The sequence below is a fragment of the Schistocerca serialis genome, chromosome 1, assembly GCF_023864345.2.
Source record: "Schistocerca serialis cubense isolate TAMUIC-IGC-003099 chromosome 1, iqSchSeri2.2, whole genome shotgun sequence".
NCBI lineage: Eukaryota > Metazoa > Arthropoda > Insecta > Orthoptera > Acrididae > Schistocerca > Schistocerca serialis.
Window position 1 is genome coordinate 391443268 of NC_064638.1, and position 22430 is coordinate 391465697.

The following is a 22430-nucleotide window of genomic DNA, read 5'->3' on the forward strand; positions in this document are numbered from 1 at the left end:
GACTGAAATTTCGTAAATAGATCTCGCCGCGACGAAAAATGTCTTTGCTTTAATGACTTCCATCCCAACTCGTGTATCATATCTGCCATAATCTCTCCCCTATTACGTGATAATACAAAACGAGCTGCCCTTTTTTACACCCTTTCGATGTCCTCCGTCAATCCCACCTGGTAAGGATCCCACACCGCGCAGCAATATTCTAACAGAGGACGAACGAGTGTAGTGTAAGCTGTCTCTTTAGTGGATGCTACCTGTAGCAGCCCTAGCTTGTCCCCATCACGTCTCTGCACGCTCCCAAAGCTCCCACAGGCTGCACTGGCAGCCTTTTATCCTTCCGCCTCCACACTCAACACCTCATCTGCACCCCAAATACTTGCTCCAGCCAAGATTGCTGCTCGCCTCTGACAAAGCCACAGTTGCGTCTTAGTGCCCATGTGTGTGTGAATATGTGTGTTTTCAATGTCTGACAGACTTAGTCTGCTGAATATTCTAGCATTCTTTTCATTTTGCCGTCTGTGATTCAACATCTCCTCAATGTGGTGAGCAACAACCTATTCCTTCCATACAGTTGTAATTCCATCCTGGGTTTTCCATTGTTATATTGTACGAGGTTGGATCGACAACATAAGCTTCTTCTGCAAGTACATTAAATAAGATAGAATACTCCAAATTTTTGGGTGTAAATACTGATGAAAAATAGAACCAGAGCTTCTCAAACAATTACAGTCAGCTTCTTTTGCTCTTTGTGTAACTACCAGTCTGGGAAACAAATGAATCAACCTCTTACATATTTTTCATATTTCCACTCTGTAATGTCTTATGGAATAACTTTGCGGGGGTAAGTCATCAATTCGAAAGAATTTACTGAATAAAAGCAAGCAGTAAGAACAATATGTAGCATTCATCCGCAGCCTTCATGCAGCTCCATGCAGGTATCTCTTCAGGGAGTTGGGCATCTTAGCTGTACCATCACAATACATATATTTGCTAATGAGATTTATCATAAATAATCCATCACATTTTGAGAAGAATACTTAAAAAGCTGCAACCAAAAATTTTTGACAATTTTAAAAAAAGGCAAAGGGTTAGCTGCATTAATAGGACAAAAAAGTGTATACTAATGTCAACATGAAACATGTATACAAGTCCTATAAACTGACTTATTCCATGTCATTTCGATAAAAGACTCATTCAAATGATCTATGAAAAATGTAACTAACTGCTGACTGACATGTCGAGGACTTGGGTTCGATTCCCAGTACTGCCAGGGATTTTCCTATGTGGAAGGTCTGGTACAGAGTGCACTCGGCTAACTGAGGAGCAACTTGACTGATTAGTAGCATTCCCAAGGTCAAGAAACCTGACAAAGAGCGGGAAAGTGGTGTGATAACCACATGTCCCTCCATACTGCATTCAGTGTTGCTATTGAGAGAGGATGACGCAGCAGTCAGTGAGGCCCAACTGGCCCGTCTACGGAACTTTACCTACCTCACCTTACATGTAACTAAGTGACAGGTTTCTGGTTGAGACTATCTCATTTCACAGTATGCTCTATCCAAGTCACACTCTTGATACAGCAACTGATGTGCAGTTGTGCATAACAAAGAAAGTACTTTGTTTCCGGATCATATATGCGCTACAAGTTTAGAACAAAAATAGCACAACTCAAATGCACATCACTGTGTAGTTACTAATTTATACATTATGTCCTGAATAACGACCTTGATGTTCAAATTGGACTTTCTGTTAACGATTAAGATTATTCATGAATAAAGTGAAGCTGTGATTACTGTGGCATGAACAGACTATCACTACCGTATTTACTCGAATCTAAGCCGCACTTTTTTTCCAGTTTTTGTAATGCAAAACACCGCCTGCGGCTTAGAATCGAGTGCAAAGTAATTGGAAGTTCTGAAAAATGCTGGTAGGTGCCGCCACAACTAACTTCTGCCGTCGAATATATGTAGCACTACACAGGCATGCTTTGCAGGCACAAAGATAAATACTGGCGCCAAAACCTCTGCGTCAGTAAAAAAAAAAAGGTGGAAGATGAGCTTTTTTTCTCCGCCTTAATTTTTGACCACTGCATTTTCATACATTATCCAACGAAGTAAATACAAATTCCGTATTGTTAATCTATGAATGTAGCAGCATTTCAATGTACTACAAAAATCCGACTGGCAAGACTGTTTGGGAGGTTTGTCAATATGGCCAACTCTATGGTCTGAATTTTTTCCTACCTATGAGAAGAGATGGTTGCTAATAGGAACTTTTATGAATTGTGAATCACGTACAGTATTCTCTTCACTATAAGTATAATACGAATATAAACATTTTGCCATGTATTCTTTCGTATTTGCTGCTATCTCATTTAAATCCTGTCTGCCTAATAAACTACGAAGCTAGAGTGAGACAACAGTAAACGTGGAAAAATATATATATCATGTCATGTTTATATTCCTATTATTCTTATGCCTGATAGTGATACAGTCAGAAATGAAGCACGGCAATTGACTAGATTTTTAAATCTAAGATGACTCTTATTTCTGTGCAGAATGTAATGTACTAAAGAGACGTCTGCAAAGATTTTCAAACGGAGAAACATTTTTGCTAAACTCTCGTTCAGAACATCATCTATCATACGCAGTCTATTATTTGGTTCTTGTTCATCATTATCAAAGAAAGGAGCAGTGTAAGTAACAACAAATCTCTTGCCATTGTTTCGCTAATGAGACGATTCCTCTCTTTTTTTTAAAATTGTAAGCGGCGGTAGTGTGCACAAAAGCAAGCCACGCCGCGAGCGGCGACAGGCTGTAAACACTCATTATCAGAATGCGACAAACAATGCATGACACAGTACAGTAATGCATTTTCAGCTTAGAGTGACGTAAACACCTATAACAAAGAGGACGGCACTTATCAGATCAAAGAAAAATAAGCAATCAATTCAAACCAGACAAAGCATGTGAAAAAGGAAGGATAGCCGTATAAATACGGACGGAGCGCCTGACGCATAGCAATGGCCACCTGGTAAAGCTTAACTGCTAAGCTTACGACTCAAACCAAACTACTGTAGCTGTATAGTCATTCATTTGACCTAAATTGTGTCTCATATTACAATGGACCAATTTTGTTTCGATTTGGAGGTGCGGCCTAAAACATTTCTCTCCCCTTGAATTTCGAGTCTCAAATTTCAGGTGCGGCTTAGATTCGGGAATTTTTTTTTTCCTTGATTTCGAGTCTCATTTTTCAGGTGCGGCTTCGATTCGAGGGCGGCTTGGATTCGAGTAAATACGCTAATTGCTGGTTTGAAGTTGCTTATATTTGCTAGGTCCAAGTACTAATTTATTAATGTATTCATTTTAAGGTTAGAGATACAAAACAAAAGGTATGTTTCAGTCAAGAGTCAGTCTGTCAAAGCTCTGTAGGATTCCACAGTGGTTAACTTAAAAATGAATTTTGTACAGTGAAAAAAAATCACCTGTTTCTGAGCAGTACACTACTGGCTATTGTTTAACACACAATGAAGTGACAAAAGTCATGGGAAAGTGATATGCACATATACAGATAGTGCTAGTATTGTGTACAGAATGTATAAAAAGGCAGGGCATTGGCAAAGCTGCCATCTGTGCTCAGGTGATTCGTGTGAAAAGGCTTGGACTAGACACATGGGATATTCCATTTCAGAAATCATTAGGGATTCAATGTTCCACTACCCACAGTGTCAAGAGGGTGTTGAGAAAACCAAATTTCAGGCATTACCTCTCACCATGGACAACACAGTGACTGAATGCCTTCACTTGATGACAGAGCCCAGTGGCATTTGCATAGTTGTTAGTGCTAGCAGACAAGCAACACTGCATGAAATCACTGTGGGACACTTTATGAACATACCTGTTGGGACAGTGCAGCAAAATTTTGTGTTAATGGGATATGGCAGCAACCTACCACTGCAAGTACCTTAGCTAATAGCACAACATTGCCTGCAGTGTCTGTTCTGGGTTTCTGACCATATCCGTTGGACACTAGGCAACTGGGAAATTGTGGTCTTGTCAGATGAGTTCTGATTTCAGTTGGTAAGAGCTGGTGGTAGGATTCGAGTGTGATGCAGATCCCACAAAGCCATGGACCCAGGCTGTCAATAAGGCACTGTGTGAGATGGTGGTTGCTCCATAATGGTGGAGACTGTGTTTACATGGAGTGGACAGAATCCTTTGGTCCAACTGAACCAATCACTGACAAAATGGTTGTGTTCAGCTAGACGGAGACCACCTGCAACCATTCATGGACTTCATGTCTCCAAACAACTATGGAATTTTTATGAATGACAACGTGTCACAATTGTTTGTGATTGGTTTGGAGAACATTCTGGACAATTCAAGTGAATGATTTGGTCACCCAAATCATCCAACATGAATCCCATCAAACATTTATGGGACATAATCGAGAGGTCAGTTCGTGCACAAAATCTTGCACCAGCAACACTTTCACAATTATGGACAGCTTGGCTCAATATTTCTGCAGAGAATTCTGACGACTTGTTGAGTCGATACCATGTTGAGTTGTTGTATTACACCGGACAAAAGGAGATCCAACAGGATATTAGGAGGTATCCCATAACTTTTGTCTCTGTATGTTACAAAGTACCGAGACACTTGTTTCCATCAACTTCAATGATGTTAACATTTAGTAGCACAAACACTACTGATTGAACATTCATGACGAAGTAAAATAGTGTACTACACTAGTAAACAATCCTATTTCTTTGGTATTCGTCAATAAGTATCTACAAATACACCGTAAGATACAAAGCTTATCTTCCAGTACATTCCCCTTACTTTTTTCAGATTACACTGAAATCCCTTGCATGCCTTCATTGGTATCTCATAATAAAGATAATGAGGAGAATATCTCCATTTTAGCCAAGGAATTCGAAGAAGAATTACACATTTTTCAGCAGCATATATACTTCCTAGCAAATTAGAACTGGTGCTGGACTAGGATTCACAGTATCATTGAGGCACTGTCAGAATGAAGGTTTTAGTCTGTCAATGCGGTTTCCCGACATACTTCAGCAGCTTCTACGAGAGAAAAATATCTGTCTCTAGTCTTAGTCTGGCTCAAAATGTGATCCCAAAAGTTTACTTTAGTACACACTTCAAGAATGTGTGAGGTTTCTTAGTAATTCTTGGATTAAAAATGTTTGATTAGTCCCATTAGTTTCATTGCCTTGGAGCAATTCAATCAACTCCAATGAAAGTGCTGAACATTCACTGTTTGGTTCCTTAGGGATTCACACACATTTGAACATCCACTGTGCATGCAACATCAGCACCTGGTGAGAAAATTTATTTGCTGCAAGAGTCAGCAGCCTAACAGTACATTAATCACCCTCTTAAGAGAAAGAGACGATCTTCCGCATACAAGGTCTACATCAGAAATAAGGAACCATTATCATTGGATTCAGATTGCTACATAATCACATATATGGAATGCCATTCACTATTGCTATTTTATGAGAAATTATTTTTCCACAATTAATTCAAACTTATGTTAATCTTTATTGGCTGCACTCTGTTGATGTTATATTGATGGATCTTGATATCACGAGACTTCAACAGAAGGATGTGCTTTTCTTGTCCCCAAATTGAAACATTCCAAGTAATTTCATCTGTCCCCATACTGTACAATTTTCACTGCAGAAGAAATACTGATTTGAGAGGCTTTCAAATTTGGGCATCATGTGGTGCTCCCGACCTGCTGATGATGTCAAGATTCAAAAAGTGTATTGCAAGCTACTGAAATTCTGAATTGGAATCGTAAAATTAATATTCAAACACCGGAAATCTTATAAAGAGGTATGAGAATCTCTTTTCCTTGGGTTCCAACTCATGCACAATTGGTCTACAGTAACAAGGACCACCAGCTAGTGAAGTAGGCCATGTTTCTGGTACTGTAATGAACATCAGTCTACCATCTTCTCCGCTCAAGTTATGGATGTGGCAACCGGCTGAGGATTGACACCTTTCAGTCAGCCAAAAAGGTCAAAACTAGGCTCTGATCCAACCAGTAAGTAGAAGCACCCCCCACTTTCCAAAGTTTCAGGAGAGCAGGAAGCTAATAACTAGCTTGATATGAGTTCATTACCACTGATTGTTTAACACTTTCCCATGTATATTGCATAGGTATCAAGGATAATGCATTCAGCAATTGCCAAAAGAAAGATGATGATGTCAATCACTTGCTGTTTTCCTAGAATTTCTTCAAACCACAGCAAAACTGCTTACTGCAAAATCTTGTGAAACTGAAAGTGACCCTTTCAAAAGTGCTCCTGTTTTATGTCATGAAGTTCTTCAAATATACACACCCCTTTTTTGTTTTCTATGAGACTACAATGTATGTATGTATGTAAAATTTTTGATTGCATAAACACTCTACTGAGTTCTCTTTTTTATATTCTATTTTGTTCATAATTGATACGTCAAGCTCTCTTAGTTATCAGTGTTTGAACTTACGTGGAAATTGTAATATAGTTTAAAATAATTTTTCAAACTATTTATATTGTGATACCTCTGTATACATAATTTTATATTTGTATCAAGCTGTTCGCAGTATGGTTCAAAAAACCTATGTCAGTGATACGACCAAAGAAATGCATCTTTAAAAGAATAATATGAATATACTAGTGAGAACAAGTGTAGTTACCACAGGCACATTTCACAGTTTCTATTCTGGTGAATGTATTACTGCTTCACACATTATAAACTTACAAACATTATAAAATTTTTTAGTTTGTACAGAGATCAACAGTGTTAACATACAGATTAATTTTCATTCTTACTTTGCTTCTTCTTTAACTTCTGATTTTTGTTTCCCCTCTGACTGAGCACCTTTTCTTTCTTGCTCATTTGTTCCTGTACTGACATTTTTGCTGTTCTCCTCATCTATTCTTTTATGTTCTTTGGCAACTAATTCTCTCAATTCATCCTGAAATATTAAGGAAAGAATTTGATATACATAATGCACTTATATAAGATGGTAAAGAATGGAAGATAAATTATTTCGACAACTCAGTAACTGCATGCAGAATAAGTACTAATTACAGTTCTTGGTAATTTCAAATTATGAATGGTAATTTCTTTATTTACATTTTAGTTATATCAAGTTTAAGTTATCTGACCTCCTACAATCAGACAAAAACATACTGTAGGACTTACACCCCATCCAAGCTTGTCTGCTAGCAACTGACATCCATAATCACAGTCACCTAGTAGAGCAACATCACGAGAATACTCGGATTTAAAATCAAGACCACCAAGTCCCATCATCACCATGAGAGAACTTCGTTCACCAGCCTTTTCTCTGTTCACAAGTAACCTAGGACAATTGCTTGGAACTCTGCAACAGAAAACATTTAAATACATAATTTCACCAATTTCAGGCCTGACTGTGATGATCAGCTATCTTGGTTGGGGTGTGCAGTACAGACAGCTTGCTATGGTCTCACACAGAATGCCACACAGTGTTTGCAGCTAAGTTGGTAGACCACAGGGTTTCTTCCAAAGGTAGCTCAACCTTTGATGTGGTAAGAAATGCCACTACTTTTCCCTAAGCACAACAACTGACTCCAAACCTAAAATCTCCATCCTGGCCACCATGACCAACTATATCCTCAATCACAATTAGTTCATCTTTGACGTCATCACATATAAACAAATCTGTGGTTCAGCTGTGGGTATCCACGTCACCATCCCATGCCAACCTATTCATGGGCCCATCTAGTCACCCACAATCCTAAACCCTCACTGGGTTCAGATTCTTTAATGAAATCTTAATCAATGGACTGAGGGTAAGAACACCCTAGCCCTACTCCTCCAGAGCCTCAACACCTTCTCCCTCATTCATTTCACCTGGTCATCCTGAGACCAACAAGCCACTTTCCTCAATGTCTACTTCCACCTCATGGATGACCCCGTCAGTAGTTCCGTCCACATCAATCCCTGCAAACACCAACAAAATACTTCCATTTTGACAGAAACCACTAGTTCCACACCAAGAAATCCCTTTCATACAGCCTATCCACCTGTGGCCATTGCTTGCATCTTTAGTGATAAGCAGTATCTCTACATACACTATGTGATCAAAAGTATCTGGACACTTGGCTGAAAATGACTTACAAGGCCGGGATGCTCTCTATCGGTAATGCTGGAATTAAATATGGTTTTGGCCCACCCTTAGTCTTGATGACAGCTTCCACTCTCACAGCCATATGTTCAATCAGGTGCTGGAAGGTTTCTTGAGGAATGGCAGCCCATTCTTCATGGAGTGCTGCACTGAGGAGAGGTATCGATGTCAGTCAGTGAGGCCTGGCACAAAGTCTGCGTTCCAAAACATCCCAAAGGTGTTTTATAGGATTCAGGTCAGGACTCTGTGCAGACCAGTCCATTACAGGGATATTATTGTCGTGTAACCAGTCCACCACAGGCTGTGCATTATGAATGGATGCTCGATCATGTTGAAAGATGCAATTGGTATCCCCCGAATTGCTCTTCAACAGTGGGAAGCAAGAACATGCTTAAAACATCAATGTAGGTCTGTACTGTGATAGTGCCATGCACAACAAGGGATGCAAGCCACATGCATGAAAAACACGATCACACCATTACAACAGCCTCTGAATTTTACTGTTGGCACTACATACATTGGTAAATGACATTCACCAGGCATTCACCATACCCCCACCCTACTATTGGACCGCCACATTGTGTACCATGATTCGTCATTCCCCACAACGTTTTTTTTTTACTACACAATAGTCCAATGTTTACGCTTCTTACACCAAGTGAGGCGTCGTTTGGCATTTACTGGTGCGATGTGTGGCTTATGAGCAGCCGCTCAACCATGAAATCCAAGTTTTCTCACCTCCCGCCTAATTGTCATAATACTTGCTGTGGATCCTGATGCAGTTTGGAATTCCTGCTTGATGGTCTGGATAGATGTCTCCTATTACACATTAGGATGCTCTTCAACTGTCGGTGGTCTCTGTCAGTCAACAGACGAGGTCGGCCTGTACACCTTTGTGCTGTACGTGTCCCTTCGTGTTTCCACTTCACTATCACATCAGAAATAGTGGACCTAGGGATGTTTAGGAGTGTGAAAATCTTGTGTACAGATGTCTGACACAAGTGACACCCAAGCACCTGACCACGTTCGAAGTCCGTGAGTTCCACGGATCGCCCCATTCTGCTCTTGCATGATGTCTAATAACTATTGAGGTTGCTGATATGGAGTACCTGGCAGTTGGTGGCAGCACAACGCACCTAATATGAAAAATGTATGTTTTTGGGGGTGTCCGATACTTTTGATCACATAGTAGTTATGTTGGGGATCTTGCTGAGAGCCTCACAGACCAAAATTACCCTATCCACTTGGTCCAGAAACAGATGTCCTATGCCTCGTCTTCCCGGTCATTTACCATTCCCCACATAACCACTGTTCAGTCACAAAGGAGAACCCCTCTCGTGACTCAGTAAGCTCCAGGACTGGAGAAACTAAATCTCATTCACACAGGGTTTTGACTACCTCTCATCTTGCACTGAAATGATAAATATTTTCCCCACCTCTCCCACGGTCATACTCTGCCACTCATCCAACCTATTCTTGTCCATGTGTAATCCATGCCTGCTCCCAACCTCTTGCCTGATATCTCTTCAACAGAACAAGGTGCAAAAAAACTGTCCCATAATCTTGCAACTACCACCTACTCCAATACTGTCACAGGCATCTCCCACCGCAACAAAGGCAGGGTCATGTGCAAAAGCAGCCCTATGTCATACCAACTTAGCTGCAACCACTATTTGGTATTGTATGTGGGCAAGACAATTAACAAGCTGTTGTCCACATAAATGGCCACTGCCAAACTTTGGTCATGCGACAGCTAGACCATCCAATTGCACAAGTGTGCTGTGCAGTATAGTATACTTGACTTCAGTGACTGCTGCACAGCCTTTGCCATCTTGATACTTCCAACCACCACATAATTACTGTGCCTTTAATATTCATCCCAGCTGAGATCATTGCTCACCACAGTCATGCCTTAGGATCTGAAGATGACAGCATCCTTGTGTGTGTGTCTGTGTGTGTGTGTGTGTGTGTGTGTGTGTGTGTGTGTGGTGGTGGTGGTGGTGGGGGGGGGGGGGGGCAAAAGTCATTCTCAGACAAAATGTTCTGCATATTGGCAGATAATCAATTTCTCCTCAAGAACGGGTGCAACAAAAATATGGGAAAGCATCAGCCACAATCAGATTGTGTGATGAAGCCTACTTACTATGTGAGGCAAGCTTTAAATGCAGTATTTCACACAATTTCAACACCACCTCTTTATTCACTGCCTTTATAGCCACAGTAAAGAAAATCCAATTCAAATGAGAAACAAATCTGCTGCCCTGTCCTTCACACTTTGAAAATCTGTTCTTCCTCATGACTAGTTTTTTCCCCATCAGCTGCTTCCCACTTCTGTACAAAACGACTTTTTTATTTTTTTTATGAGGTCTCCTTCATGTGCCTCTTGGATGCTCCATGGCAGAATTAGTCTCTTATCATTCTTTTCTGTATCCTAGTCCCATTTTGATCCAATTATTAGTTATATAAGTGATGCAAACTAAGAAGTGCATGTCAGTTACATGGAAGAATAGTTTTTTTTTTTTTCAGCAGATGGTCACCCATTTAAACAAATAAAATGATAACATCTGGTCCTGCCTATCACTCACAGCCCTACACAGACAGATTATATTTTACAACTGGCAATCATTTTGAGAGTATCTGCTGGTGTGCAGCTGGTACCTCTACAATTGTACTTAAAATATTACAGGGAAATTTAAGAAACATCTCATTAAATCTTCTATTTTCCAATCAACACATCTTGGGAATTCTGAGAAATAGTATTTACTTTTCTCAGTTTCTGGATGTAACTTATTTAGACATTCTTGTGTGATATGTTTTCAGATTTGAAACTACTTTGGCTAACCAAAAGGTACTGTAATAATTATTCATGTGATTGTAATGATCACTACACAACTTTTTTAACATGATTTCTGCTTCCTACCTCCCTACCAAGATCTTGCCCTAACTGCCCATATTGAAGGAGGTTTTCAATGCCATCTGAAATCAACAGCTGTCTTCATCAACCTGACAGCCATATATGACACTGTCTGGCGACAGGGACTGATCTACAAGCTACTGCAAGTTTTACCAAGTCGAGAAATTGTGGATCTAATATCCAGCATGCTTAGTGAAAGGCAATTTTAAGTGTTTCTAGGCAGCCCTAAAAGCCACAAACGGAAACTAAATAATGGCCTTACAACAGGGATCTGTTTTAGTCCCATCACTATTCAATTTATACATTAATGATTTACCAATCACAATATCAACTAAATTCATCTATGCTGATGACATTGCACTGGTAGCACAGAGCAGTAATTTCGAAGATGGTGAATGAATTCTTACGAAGGATCTGACGAAGATGTCAACTTTCTTTAAGACCTGGAGATTGATCCCAACCACATCAAAAACTGAAGTCTCTTGTTTCCATCTAACGAATCATGCTGTGAACTACAAACCAATAGTTCTGCTCAATGGGCAAACGTTGAGGTACAATCCTTTCCCAAAATATCTCGGAATCACTCTGGATAGAACCCTGAGCTACAAAGAGCACATCACCAAGTTCTCTCATAAAGTTGCTGCAAGGAACAACATACTACATAAGCTCAGTGGTACCACCTGGGGAACCTCTGCTGACTGTCTGCGTTTAACTGGCACCAGTCTTGTGTACTCTGCTGCCGAGTACTGTGCAACTGTCATGTTGGAAAGTGTACATGTGAAGAAAGTAGACACAAAACTTAACAAAACAATGCGCTGCATTACTGGTTCCATCAAATCAACCCCATGCTACTGGTTACCTGTACTGAGTCACATCCCACCACCTCACTTAAGGTGGAAACAAGCTCTACTGAGGGAGGCTAAGAAACTCTCAGCATCACCTTCTCTACCACTGCACCAGGAATTCTGTCACCCGCCACAGCAACAATTGCGATCAAGAAGACCAGCAAGTGTTACTGCAGGACAACTCATCGCAAATGGTTTTGATCTAAATGAAAGCTGGAAGCATGAATGGTCAACAAAAATATTGGGAACAAGAGCCCATCACCTTGACCCCACAAAGAAGCCAAAAGGTTTTGACCTACTGAGGAAACTTTGGTGCCGCCTCAACAGGTTAAGGACTGGACATGGTTGTTGTAGCTACTTCAGGTACAAATGGGGATGGATCAGTTCACCAATGTGTGAATGTAATCAAGAAGAACAGACAATTGAACATTTAGTCCAACGCTGTCCACTTCATTCATACCCTGGAATTCCCGATGACTTGTTCACTCTCATACCCAGCTTAATTAACTGGTTGAAAAACACGGACTTTAAGGTTTAATCTTGTCTTATGTCATATATATATTGTATAAAATCATTTGCCTTATATCAACTGTATATTGTATAACATTACCATATGATTAAATAAATAAACCTCCATATCGTCAATCATTGACCAGTATTCACACTTATTTATAGGTACCATCCGTACTGTTCTCAGGGTTGCCACAAGTTTCCCCAAGTGAAATGCCCTGATATTTCCATGATTTCCAGACAAGTTTTAGCATTTTCCCCTGACAAATTTTGAGATCTCAAGGGCAAGTAAAGACGTCAGTTGACAAAAAAAGTAAGGACTTGCGTATTTCTAAATGTCTGAGCAAAAATGTCAAGTATTAACAGTAAAATCTTTTGTAATGAACTGTTTTTGGAAGGAGAAAGCAAGCCAACTGGTATTTACGTTTCATTAAGACCACAGATGTTATTCTATTTCAATAAAGTGAACCACATTTGATGACAAAAAATGAGATTTGTTGGAGTCACAAAACAGGTTTAAAATATCTTCACTGCTTTCAGAAATAACAGAAAAAAGTGAGCCTCTTTAAAGAAACGTACAAGACAGGGAAGGGTTGTGCAAAACCAACACTATAGGTGACTGCCAATAAAATGTTGCTTCTACTATGTTCTTTATTGTCAGTTATTACCCAATGTGTTAGCTCTATTATTCTACAGGTATTGTGTGATTTTTCCTTCAAGAAATACATTAGTACATAGCATACAAACTGCCAGCAATGCCCCCATCTTCTTCTTCTTCTTCTTCTTCTTCTTCTTATCATCCATACTTTATGATATATAAACTGCTTTCCAAGTGCCAAAATGTACTAGAATAAATAAAATGTCTATAAAACACTGCACTGTACAATGTACTTGTGGTGAGACAGTTGCAATTCCTGAAATCCATCACCCGTGGCCTCTGGCCTACTGAGGAGCACCACAGTTCTGTGTCCATGGATAAACCATGGAAATCCACCACATTATGCCACACACAGACAGACCTGGCCTGTGGGCAGATTGGTTAGACTAGATCCGACAGGCAGAGCCCGCACATTGGTGGGAAACTGTGTGTTACAGACACCATATTGATGAAATGAGACCACAGTGATCATCCACACAACAGATAACTTGCGCAAATACTTTGAAAATCAATACTAATGAGGATAGGAAGCAACTCACCATAAAGATGATCGCTGAGCTGCAGACAGGCACACAGAAAAGACAATCACACTCTCACAACTAAATTTTTGGCCACAGCCTTTGTCAGAAAAAGAGAGTGCACACACATTCACACAATCACACAGACACAACTCATGCACACGTGGCCACCGCCTTCCACTGCTGTGTCAACAATCTCCGAGAATTAGATACAAATAAGTCACTCCACATGCCTTCCAGCCTCTCATCGTCAGCTGCAAGGCTAGCAGCAAGTAGTGGTGGCAGCACTGAGTGCAAGTTGAGGGGAGGAGTGGGAAAGAGGAAAAGAAGTAAGAACGACAAAGTAGGGAAGCGGCACACGTACTCAGCTGCGCCCAGCCAGTGACAAAGCATGACATCTCAATAAATGAACAATTTCATGCTACTGAGACAAAAACGAGATTTTTCCTGTTTTTTTCAAATTTCCCTGATACGTTTGAAATTCCCTAATATTATCTGATTTCCAGAGCTTGGGGCAACCCTGGTTCTGCGTGTACATCTTGTTCCCTTGGTTTTATGTATACAGAGTGAAAAAAAATCTGATAAGGTCAGAGCAGGGCGGATGAAGTATAATCCTGCAAAATTTTCCATGTGACAACAGGTTGAAAATACACCGTTGTGGAGCCACAACAATTAAACAATAGCCAACTGGCAATGTGCATGCAGAACCAGGTGCATTTACACAAACATCCCCCCGTTAATACCTGGTACCCTAAAGAGTGGAGTTATTAATTTAACTACCTGAAGTTACAGCTGAACATTCAAAGCAAAGCAAACTTAAAAATTCCTATCTGTTGCTGGTTATGTTAGATGAAATTTTTCTGAAACTTAACAATCAAATCAACAATGCTAAAAGTACTATAAGACCATTAATTTATTAAATTAATGAGCTTCATTGCTGCGGGATGGTCCACATTTAAGGTGTAACATTGTTTATAATGAACTCTAAGGGCCATGTGTTTTAATTTTTGCTAATGTACAGGCAGCATGAATGAATTTTTTTCTCTAACATGCACAGTACATCAGTCAGTGTGAGCTAAGACAATGGTGGAATCAAATTTTAAATATTCTTTTTCCCTTAAGTCACATATTTTGCAGGAAGTGCTTCAAATGCCTGCCTCCAACTTTGAAAAAATAAATAATTTCTTGAAAATTCCTGGCATGCTAAAAATTACAGTAATGGCCTCTTAAAATTCTTGTGACCAACTCTTCATGGATGTTGACAAGTGCCTGGTAAGAGCTATCTTTCATAAAATCTCAAACAAACAAAAAAAAGGTCATTAGTGTTAAATGGGGTGATCTGAGAAGCCACTCTCGCAGACCATCATGCCAAACTCACCTGCACCTGAGCACCAAACACACACACACACACACACACACACACACACACACACACGACTACTGTCTCTGGCTGGCCTCGGCAGCCAGACCAAGTAGTTTTGTGTGTGTGTGTGTGTGTGTGTGTGTGTGTGTGTGTGTGTGTGTTTGTCTAATTCAGAAAAATGCCTTTTGGCTAAAAGTTTACTTGTTAAGTCTTTTTGTTGTACCAATCTGTGACTCAACATCTCCACTGTATGGTGATTTGCAATCTATCCTTTTCATAATAAAGGGAGGAATAACACTTTAAGAGGATAAATGTGAACATAATTCGGCTTTTATAAGACAAGTGCTAGCACAGCTACTCACATGAAATTTGGTAATCTCAGTCAAAAAAAACTCTTTGCTGCATAAGTATAATTTCCCCCTTAGTGAATCTGCCAATGTTGATTCCAATAGGCTTCAAAGAATTTCTCCTTGGACTTGGGTAGCATAAAGAGCTTTTATGGAGAAACTTTTCTAATTCCTTGAATCTTCCCTTCTATTTAGTACCTCTCACATGCAGGCAAACACAAAGCCACTACATTTAGATTGTCTCAACCAACAAAATTCGGTTTCATTAAAGCCTTTCATTCAGAGCTGCATGCTCAAATAATTTTGTTAGGGATTGACAAGTTATGGTATATGATTTTTGTTAAATAAAAACACTATTTAGTCAAGTCACTTACCTATCAATAAGAGAAGCAAACGGCTGTACAGCAAGGGATGATCCCATTATGATGAGAAGGTCACATTTTGGAAAATCTTTCTGCATCAAAGTAAAAAATCTTGTCGGCAAATTTTCTCCAAAAAAGACTATATCTGGTTTGACAATGCCGTTACAATCTTCACATGTTGGGACGGAATCAGCAAATATTTTCTCTAAATAAGGAGAAAAACATAGCATCAACAAGATACTAAAAAAGTGTTCCAAATCTCAAAACACACAGTTGCACTCACCAACAGCACTTAATCAGTGACCCATGAAGATTTAAAAACAAAACTTGAATTAAAGATCCCTTTGACAGAGGGTTAGAAAGTAACAGCACATGAGAGTTGGGAATGATCATTATAGGACATGGGAAAAAGTTGCACATAAACAGGCAAAGAGAGCCACAGCCCTCAAGTGGGCGTGCCTTTATTTAAAGAGTGCCACCCAACAAATAACCTTGACCTGTACCATTCCATTGTTGGTTTACAGTTGTGAGCCTGTATCTATTCCTTCATTATCACTTGAGCTAACACTGTGATAATTTGTATAGTCATACGTCCAAGAGAGCAGCAATAATATAAAATAAACAGTGAGTTAGGTAAGAAAAAATTTATGATCAATGCAAGAAAACAACCCAGATTCTGAGCTTGCAGCACAATCTCAAGATTAGGCAGTTGTCTGCAAGATAATTAGCAACTGAAGAAACATCTGACTTGTATCTGAAGCAACTGCATTGTTTAATGTTTTGAGTGGGTCATTACTGTGGGGGAAACACTTGTATATAGCAACAAAATGATAAAATGAAACTTTTGTTTACTATTGTTCAACTAAACAGTAATCTGGCTCATATAATGTAAGTATATTTTATCATTGTTGAATTATAATAAGTTGAAACTGTGGTATTGCTCATACATGTTTACCTTGGTAACATAAAGACGGCTACCATTGACATGTGCACAAAGCATGCCGGATGCCTGATCATGTTATAAAAAATGGCACACCCGCTTGAAGGTTAACTAAAATAACTACGGGAACCTGAGAGATATTTTTAGAAATGTAAATGGCTATTTGTGTTGTTCTACATCTTTTGTAATCGACAGGGCTCACAGAAGTTACCTTCAGTGCTTAAGGGAAAAATAACCATTGGGTAGCTACTCAATGTGTTTATTTTGCATCCAATTTTGGGGCATTGTAGCTGTTTTCAATGAGGCAAAAGAAAGGTGTCAGTTATTGCATTCAGATGTGAAAAAGTTAAAAGATATAAAAAGTGACAGAGGTTAATATCTATTTACACAAGTTACACAATTCATTTGGGAAAAGTGGAGAACATACACCACATCAGGGCAATGTCCCACGGGCAATCATCATCAATTACAAGCAGGGACCACCACCTAAATTCCTTGGTCAAAGATTGCTTTTAATTTTATTGGGGATAATACAGTGCAGACAAAAGACTGGACCCTAGTGGTGGATGTGTAAGTGTATTTCCTTATGTGTATATGAAGTTGTGTTGATGACTTGCTGACCATACTTTATGTACTATGTTCTAGTGTAAAAAAAAACTATACTTACATACAAATGAAGTGTAATGCTAAAAATGAGGGTACCGTTTAAAACATGATCTTACAAACAAGTGCAAAGGTGACTTAATGAGGCAGTATAATAGATAATCAACTTAATGTAGAAACACACACACACACACACACACACACACACACACACACACACACACACACACGCACGCGCACACACACACACACACACACACACACACACACAAAAAGGAAGTAGGAAGTCATGTAGCTGCATGGTCAATTTTTTTCCTTATACAAAGAGAATTACTACTCAGTGAAGGTATTTGTTATTAATCAGGTGAAATATGATACTTGTACATCACCATACAATTGAAATAAGAAAATATGGAGTACCAAATTGTTGAAAAAATGAGATTATTCAAGGGAATATTGTAAAATGCTGTAGCGCTATTGTATATTAAATTAGGAGCTGCAAACTTCCAGGAAACCCAAGAAATATATACAGCAAAGACATAATTTTTAGGAGAGATCTCCTATGTTCTTTACACCATAGCACTACAATCTGGCACATAAGTCTTTCAGACTGTTCATGTCAGGTTTAGCTGTTGCACAGGTACCCTGCGAGTTGGATTTAAATGGCTGCTCAATTGGTAAAAACTGCAGACATACAATTTAAAAAAATAAAACAATGGAAAATCCAGGATGGAATGTAACAATATTATGAGAAGGAAAGTTGCTACTTACCATATAGCAGAGATGCTGAGTCGCAGATAGGCACGTTAAAAAGACTCTCACAATTATAGCAGTCATGTGTGTGAGTTGCATTTGCGTGAGTGTGTGCATATGTCTGTCTATTGTTGACTAAGGCCTTAATGCCCAAAAGCTATAATTGTGTGAGTTTTTTTGTTGTGCCTATCTGCAACTCAGTATCTCTGATATATGTTCAGTAGCAACTTTCCTTCTTATAAATTTAAAAAATCAGATTTTAAGTATTATGAACAGAAATTTCAGAAATTCTGCAAATGCCATCTATGTGGATTCAGAATGGTGTTTTGGTGTGATAGGCTTCAAAACAGCCTAGTAAATGCAAAGAGACAGAATTTTCTGCATTGCCAACCAGTTTTACTCAATTTTCCTCTGCTTCAGCCCAATGCATAACATTCTGTTTTGTGGGATTCTCCTTATATTCAGATGATTTGCCAGAAAATGAGCTTAGTGCTTTGATCATAAACGCACAACATATTTCATCGCCTTACAGTTGTAGACCGAGCCTGGAACATACCTTTAATCCATTCCATTGAGTAACCTGAGTGACAGTCTATGCAATGAGATGTGTGAAATGTTCCATGGGCTTCTACAATCTTCTCTCCAGGAATTCCAGCTACTCTTTCTAATGTGTCAATATTCTGTAAAAAATTGTGAATCAGCAAATGAGTAACGACTGCAACACTTTCCAAAACAGTCTTAGACAAAGGGAAAAATAATCATAAAAGAAGCAGATAATAAATACTGGTACACTATATTTAAGCTAACTGCACAAGTCTGTCCACCTTTGATATGACAACCGTTCAGATCCCTTTCAAACTATCTGCAGTTAAATTTTCGATTGTTTCTTTACAATACGTAAGGTAAATGCTGGGATGGTTCCTTTGGAACGGACACTGCCAATTTCTTTCATTAATCTGAGCTTGCACTCACACACACGGACCGAAAGAGAGAGAAAAAGTAACAAAATTCATATTCAGTGTCAAACTCTCTCCGGAATAAATGAACTCCGACAGATTTAGGAAAAACAGCAACACAGTGCATACAATGTTTTGTGAAGCAAAAAGGCATTTCTAAAAAACGAAATTACACAAAGTACTTTAATATGTGTGTCCAGTGCCCTCAGAATGCTGTATACTACATTTAAAATCATCATACCTATAATGACAAAAATAATCAATTTGGCAATATAATGTAATGGGATACATAAAAAACTTACAAACTGGCAGCAGGCAGAAAAAAAAGGAAAAAGAAACGTTTTACATATGAAAGCTTTAGAAGTTTAGCAGCCAGTGCCTCCTCCTTCCGACAGAGGAGCTGAAGGGGAAGGAAGAGGGGTGAAGGGGAAGGAACTGGACAGATTTAGGAAAAGCGGTAGAGTTTGGAAAGATCATCCAGAACCCTGGGTCAGGTGAGATTTTTTGGACGAGATGAGAAGGAAAGACTGATTGTTAGTCCTTGTGGCCACCATTCCTTCTTATGCAATCCTCTTGTCAGTCTTTGTCGTCATCGATCTTCTTTAAACTGTTGTCTCTTTTCTACCTTATGTACTAGTCCATTTGTTTCCGGCCAGTAAGCACAGTGCCACCCCACAAGGGGTTATGGGCGCTAAAATCTCCCAACATTAGGAAAAGTTTAGGGAGTTGATGAATCAGTGCAGCCAACACGTCCAGTGGTACTGCACCACCTGGAGGAAGATATACATTCCAGACAGTTATTTCCTTTGTCGTCCTTATCCTGACAGCCACAGCTTCAAGAGCAATTTGAAGGGGCACAGGTTCACTACATACTGAGTTCAGGACATAGACGCAAACTGCACCTGACACACTATAATAGTCGCTACAGTTCTTGTAATATCCCCTATAGCCGTGAAGGGTAGGGGTCCGCATTGCCGGGAACCAGGTTTTCTGGAAGGCTATGCAGAAAACAGATGTAAAGCTTAACAGTAGCTGTAGCTCAGCCAGGTGGTGGAAAAACCACAGCAATTCCACTGGAGGATGACTTTATCGTGAGGCTGGGAAGACATGAAGCATGCAAGGAGGCAGGTTACCTGCTGCCACCGATTGAGTACTTGTATCTATTCCTATTGTGTATGATGCATCAGTGAGATCCAGGTCCTCAGGGGATGCTGTGATCTCCACCTCATCTGCAGTGCAGAATTGGTAGGGAGTGATGGTGTTGGGGCCACCAGAGGGTCCTTTTCCTTAGCAGACTTCCTTGTTTGCATGCCCTCTCACTTCTCTTTAGGGGCTTGCTGGGAGTACTTATCCAAAGTAGCTTCAGGCATGGAGTAAAACCGTGAAGCTCTTTGTCCAGCAGCTTTTGGCTCCTTTAGCCACTGGAGAGTGTCCACTGTGGAGACCTTGGGAAAGAGCATCCCAACGGACCCCTTCCGCAAGAAAGGAGCCATAGGAGGCTGTTGCTCCTCTGGCTGGGAGGAGGGGACTGTTGTCCCCTGCATTTGGGAGGGGGGCCTTGCTTCCGAAGTACGTACTTTGGGAGCAACAAAAGGAGATTTTCCCCCTAACACCAAGGGGGCGGAAGTCTTCTGGAGGCCCAGACGGCCTACTGTTCGTAGCACAGAGTGTGGTACAACTGGTACTTGTGGTGGCGATGGTAATGTAGCTGCAGCATATGTGGACATCAACCCAACGAGGTGTAACCGTTCAAATTTATATTTACCTTCTTGGTAAGTCAGCCAGTCCAGGGTCTTGTACTCCATGATTTTCCGCTCCTTTTGAAGTACTGTGCAGTCTGGCGAGCAGGAGGAGTGCTGCTCTCCGCAGTTGATACAAGTGAGAGGAGGCACACAGGGAGTATCTGGATGTATTGGACATCCAGTCACATGTGGCGTTGGAAGTGAAGTGGGGAGACATGTGCCTGAACTTCCAGAACTTAAAGCACCACATACGGAGGGACTTACGGTTTAATGTCACAGCAATAAACCATCACTTTGACCTTTTCAGGCAATGAATCACCCTCAAAGGCCAAGATGAAGGCACCGGTAGCAACCCTGTTGTCTTTGGGCAGAAAATATCTAGACATATAATTGAGAAAGTGACCAAATACTCCTAATGTACATCACATATCTGCTAATTATTCTCTTTGGTAAGTGCTCTATTTATTAACTTAATTACCACTGATCACACTATATGTCTAGCATTATATTACTGATTTATGGAGGTCTAAGATCTACTTCAGTTTTACACTCAGACTTATTTAAAATGAAAGATGATGTGTCTGTTTCACATTTTGTTCCTGTGTAATGTGACAAAATGTCGATCGCTTCATGCTGCAGTTTTTTTAATTGTGTCTTTCTTTCTCTGGCCCTATATTCTGGGACACAGTGTAGTCAATTAATTATACCATGAAAGCAATAAGTTTTGTTATGATGATTCATTAACCACTGTAAATTATATCTGGAATAATTCAAGAACCCTTGAAATACAATACCCAATTCTGACCTGAGTATAGTGTCTTAGCAGTAGCCCTTTTTCCTGCAAGAGCCGAATGAAGTAGTGGCACACAGTTGGCTTGAAAGAACCAGGATATAGCTCCTTTGCCAGTGTGAAAAAAGGTTTTGGATTCTCTCTAAAAAAGCCTATTTCAAATATTGCCTGTGGATCGGGCAAGTTGTATTTCTCAAGATTGTGGTAAAGACCTGATCCTGGTGATCGAAAATCAGGAATTCCAGCAGCTGCAAAACAGGAAAGACATCACAACTAATGAACAATCATTTATGTTGCACATAAGACTTACAACATAAACACATAGATTTTTGTGATACAAAAAATTGAAAATGGAATTTACTGATTATAAGAAAATGTATAATAGTGGAATTCAAACACACACATTGTGTTTCGGAGTGATGTTCATTCATTCATTCGTCCATCCATCCACAATGTATTCTGCAAATCTTGTCATGGAAGGATTAGTGAAACGAATCAAATTATATGTTAATAGGCAGAAGCAGCTGTTGCTGATGGCTTCTGTAACATATACTAATAGTAAATTACAACTAGTGATATTCTGACGACTTTTAAAAGGAGCGGCAAACAAGATACTTTTTAACAGAGATAAAAATATTGGCAGATTTACGTGTACCAGCAGTTTTGGAAAAACACACCACAATAAGAATATTTTTAATTCTCTAATAATATTAAATGCACCAAATTTCTGGAATATTTCTCATTGTGGAACAGAAATGATAGAACTAAGATTTATTTTTGTAAGGTGTCCAAGTTATAGGTAGAGTTAAGCACTTTTGAACACCAAGCAATCAAAACAAGAAATTCTGCAATTACTATGGTAAGATAATCATTCAATTCTTGAACTTCATAAGTGCCATAAGATCAAATCCATTAACTCAACAATTGAGTGAAGCTACTGGAAAC

The 22430-nt window shown here is 39.6% G+C and overlaps 1 protein-coding gene across 1 annotated transcript in view; it reads right to left on the bottom strand.

The window, feature by feature from the left end:
* Positions 1 to 6701: 6701 nt before the first annotated feature.
* Positions 6702 to 22430, bottom strand: part of LOC126471434 (NAD-dependent protein deacetylase sirtuin-2) — a 30174-nt gene continuing 14445 nt past the window's right edge. The window contains exons 4-8 of the mRNA XM_050099599.1: positions 21501 to 21733; positions 18554 to 18677; positions 15714 to 15906; positions 7218 to 7398; positions 6702 to 6987 (exon numbers count right to left, since the gene is read on the bottom strand). Coding sequence (XP_049955556.1) covers positions 6838 to 6987; positions 7218 to 7398; positions 15714 to 15906; positions 18554 to 18677; positions 21501 to 21733 — 881 coding nt within the window. The 3' untranslated portion in view covers positions 6702 to 6837. The remainder of the gene's footprint in view (positions 6988 to 7217; positions 7399 to 15713; positions 15907 to 18553; positions 18678 to 21500; positions 21734 to 22430) is intronic.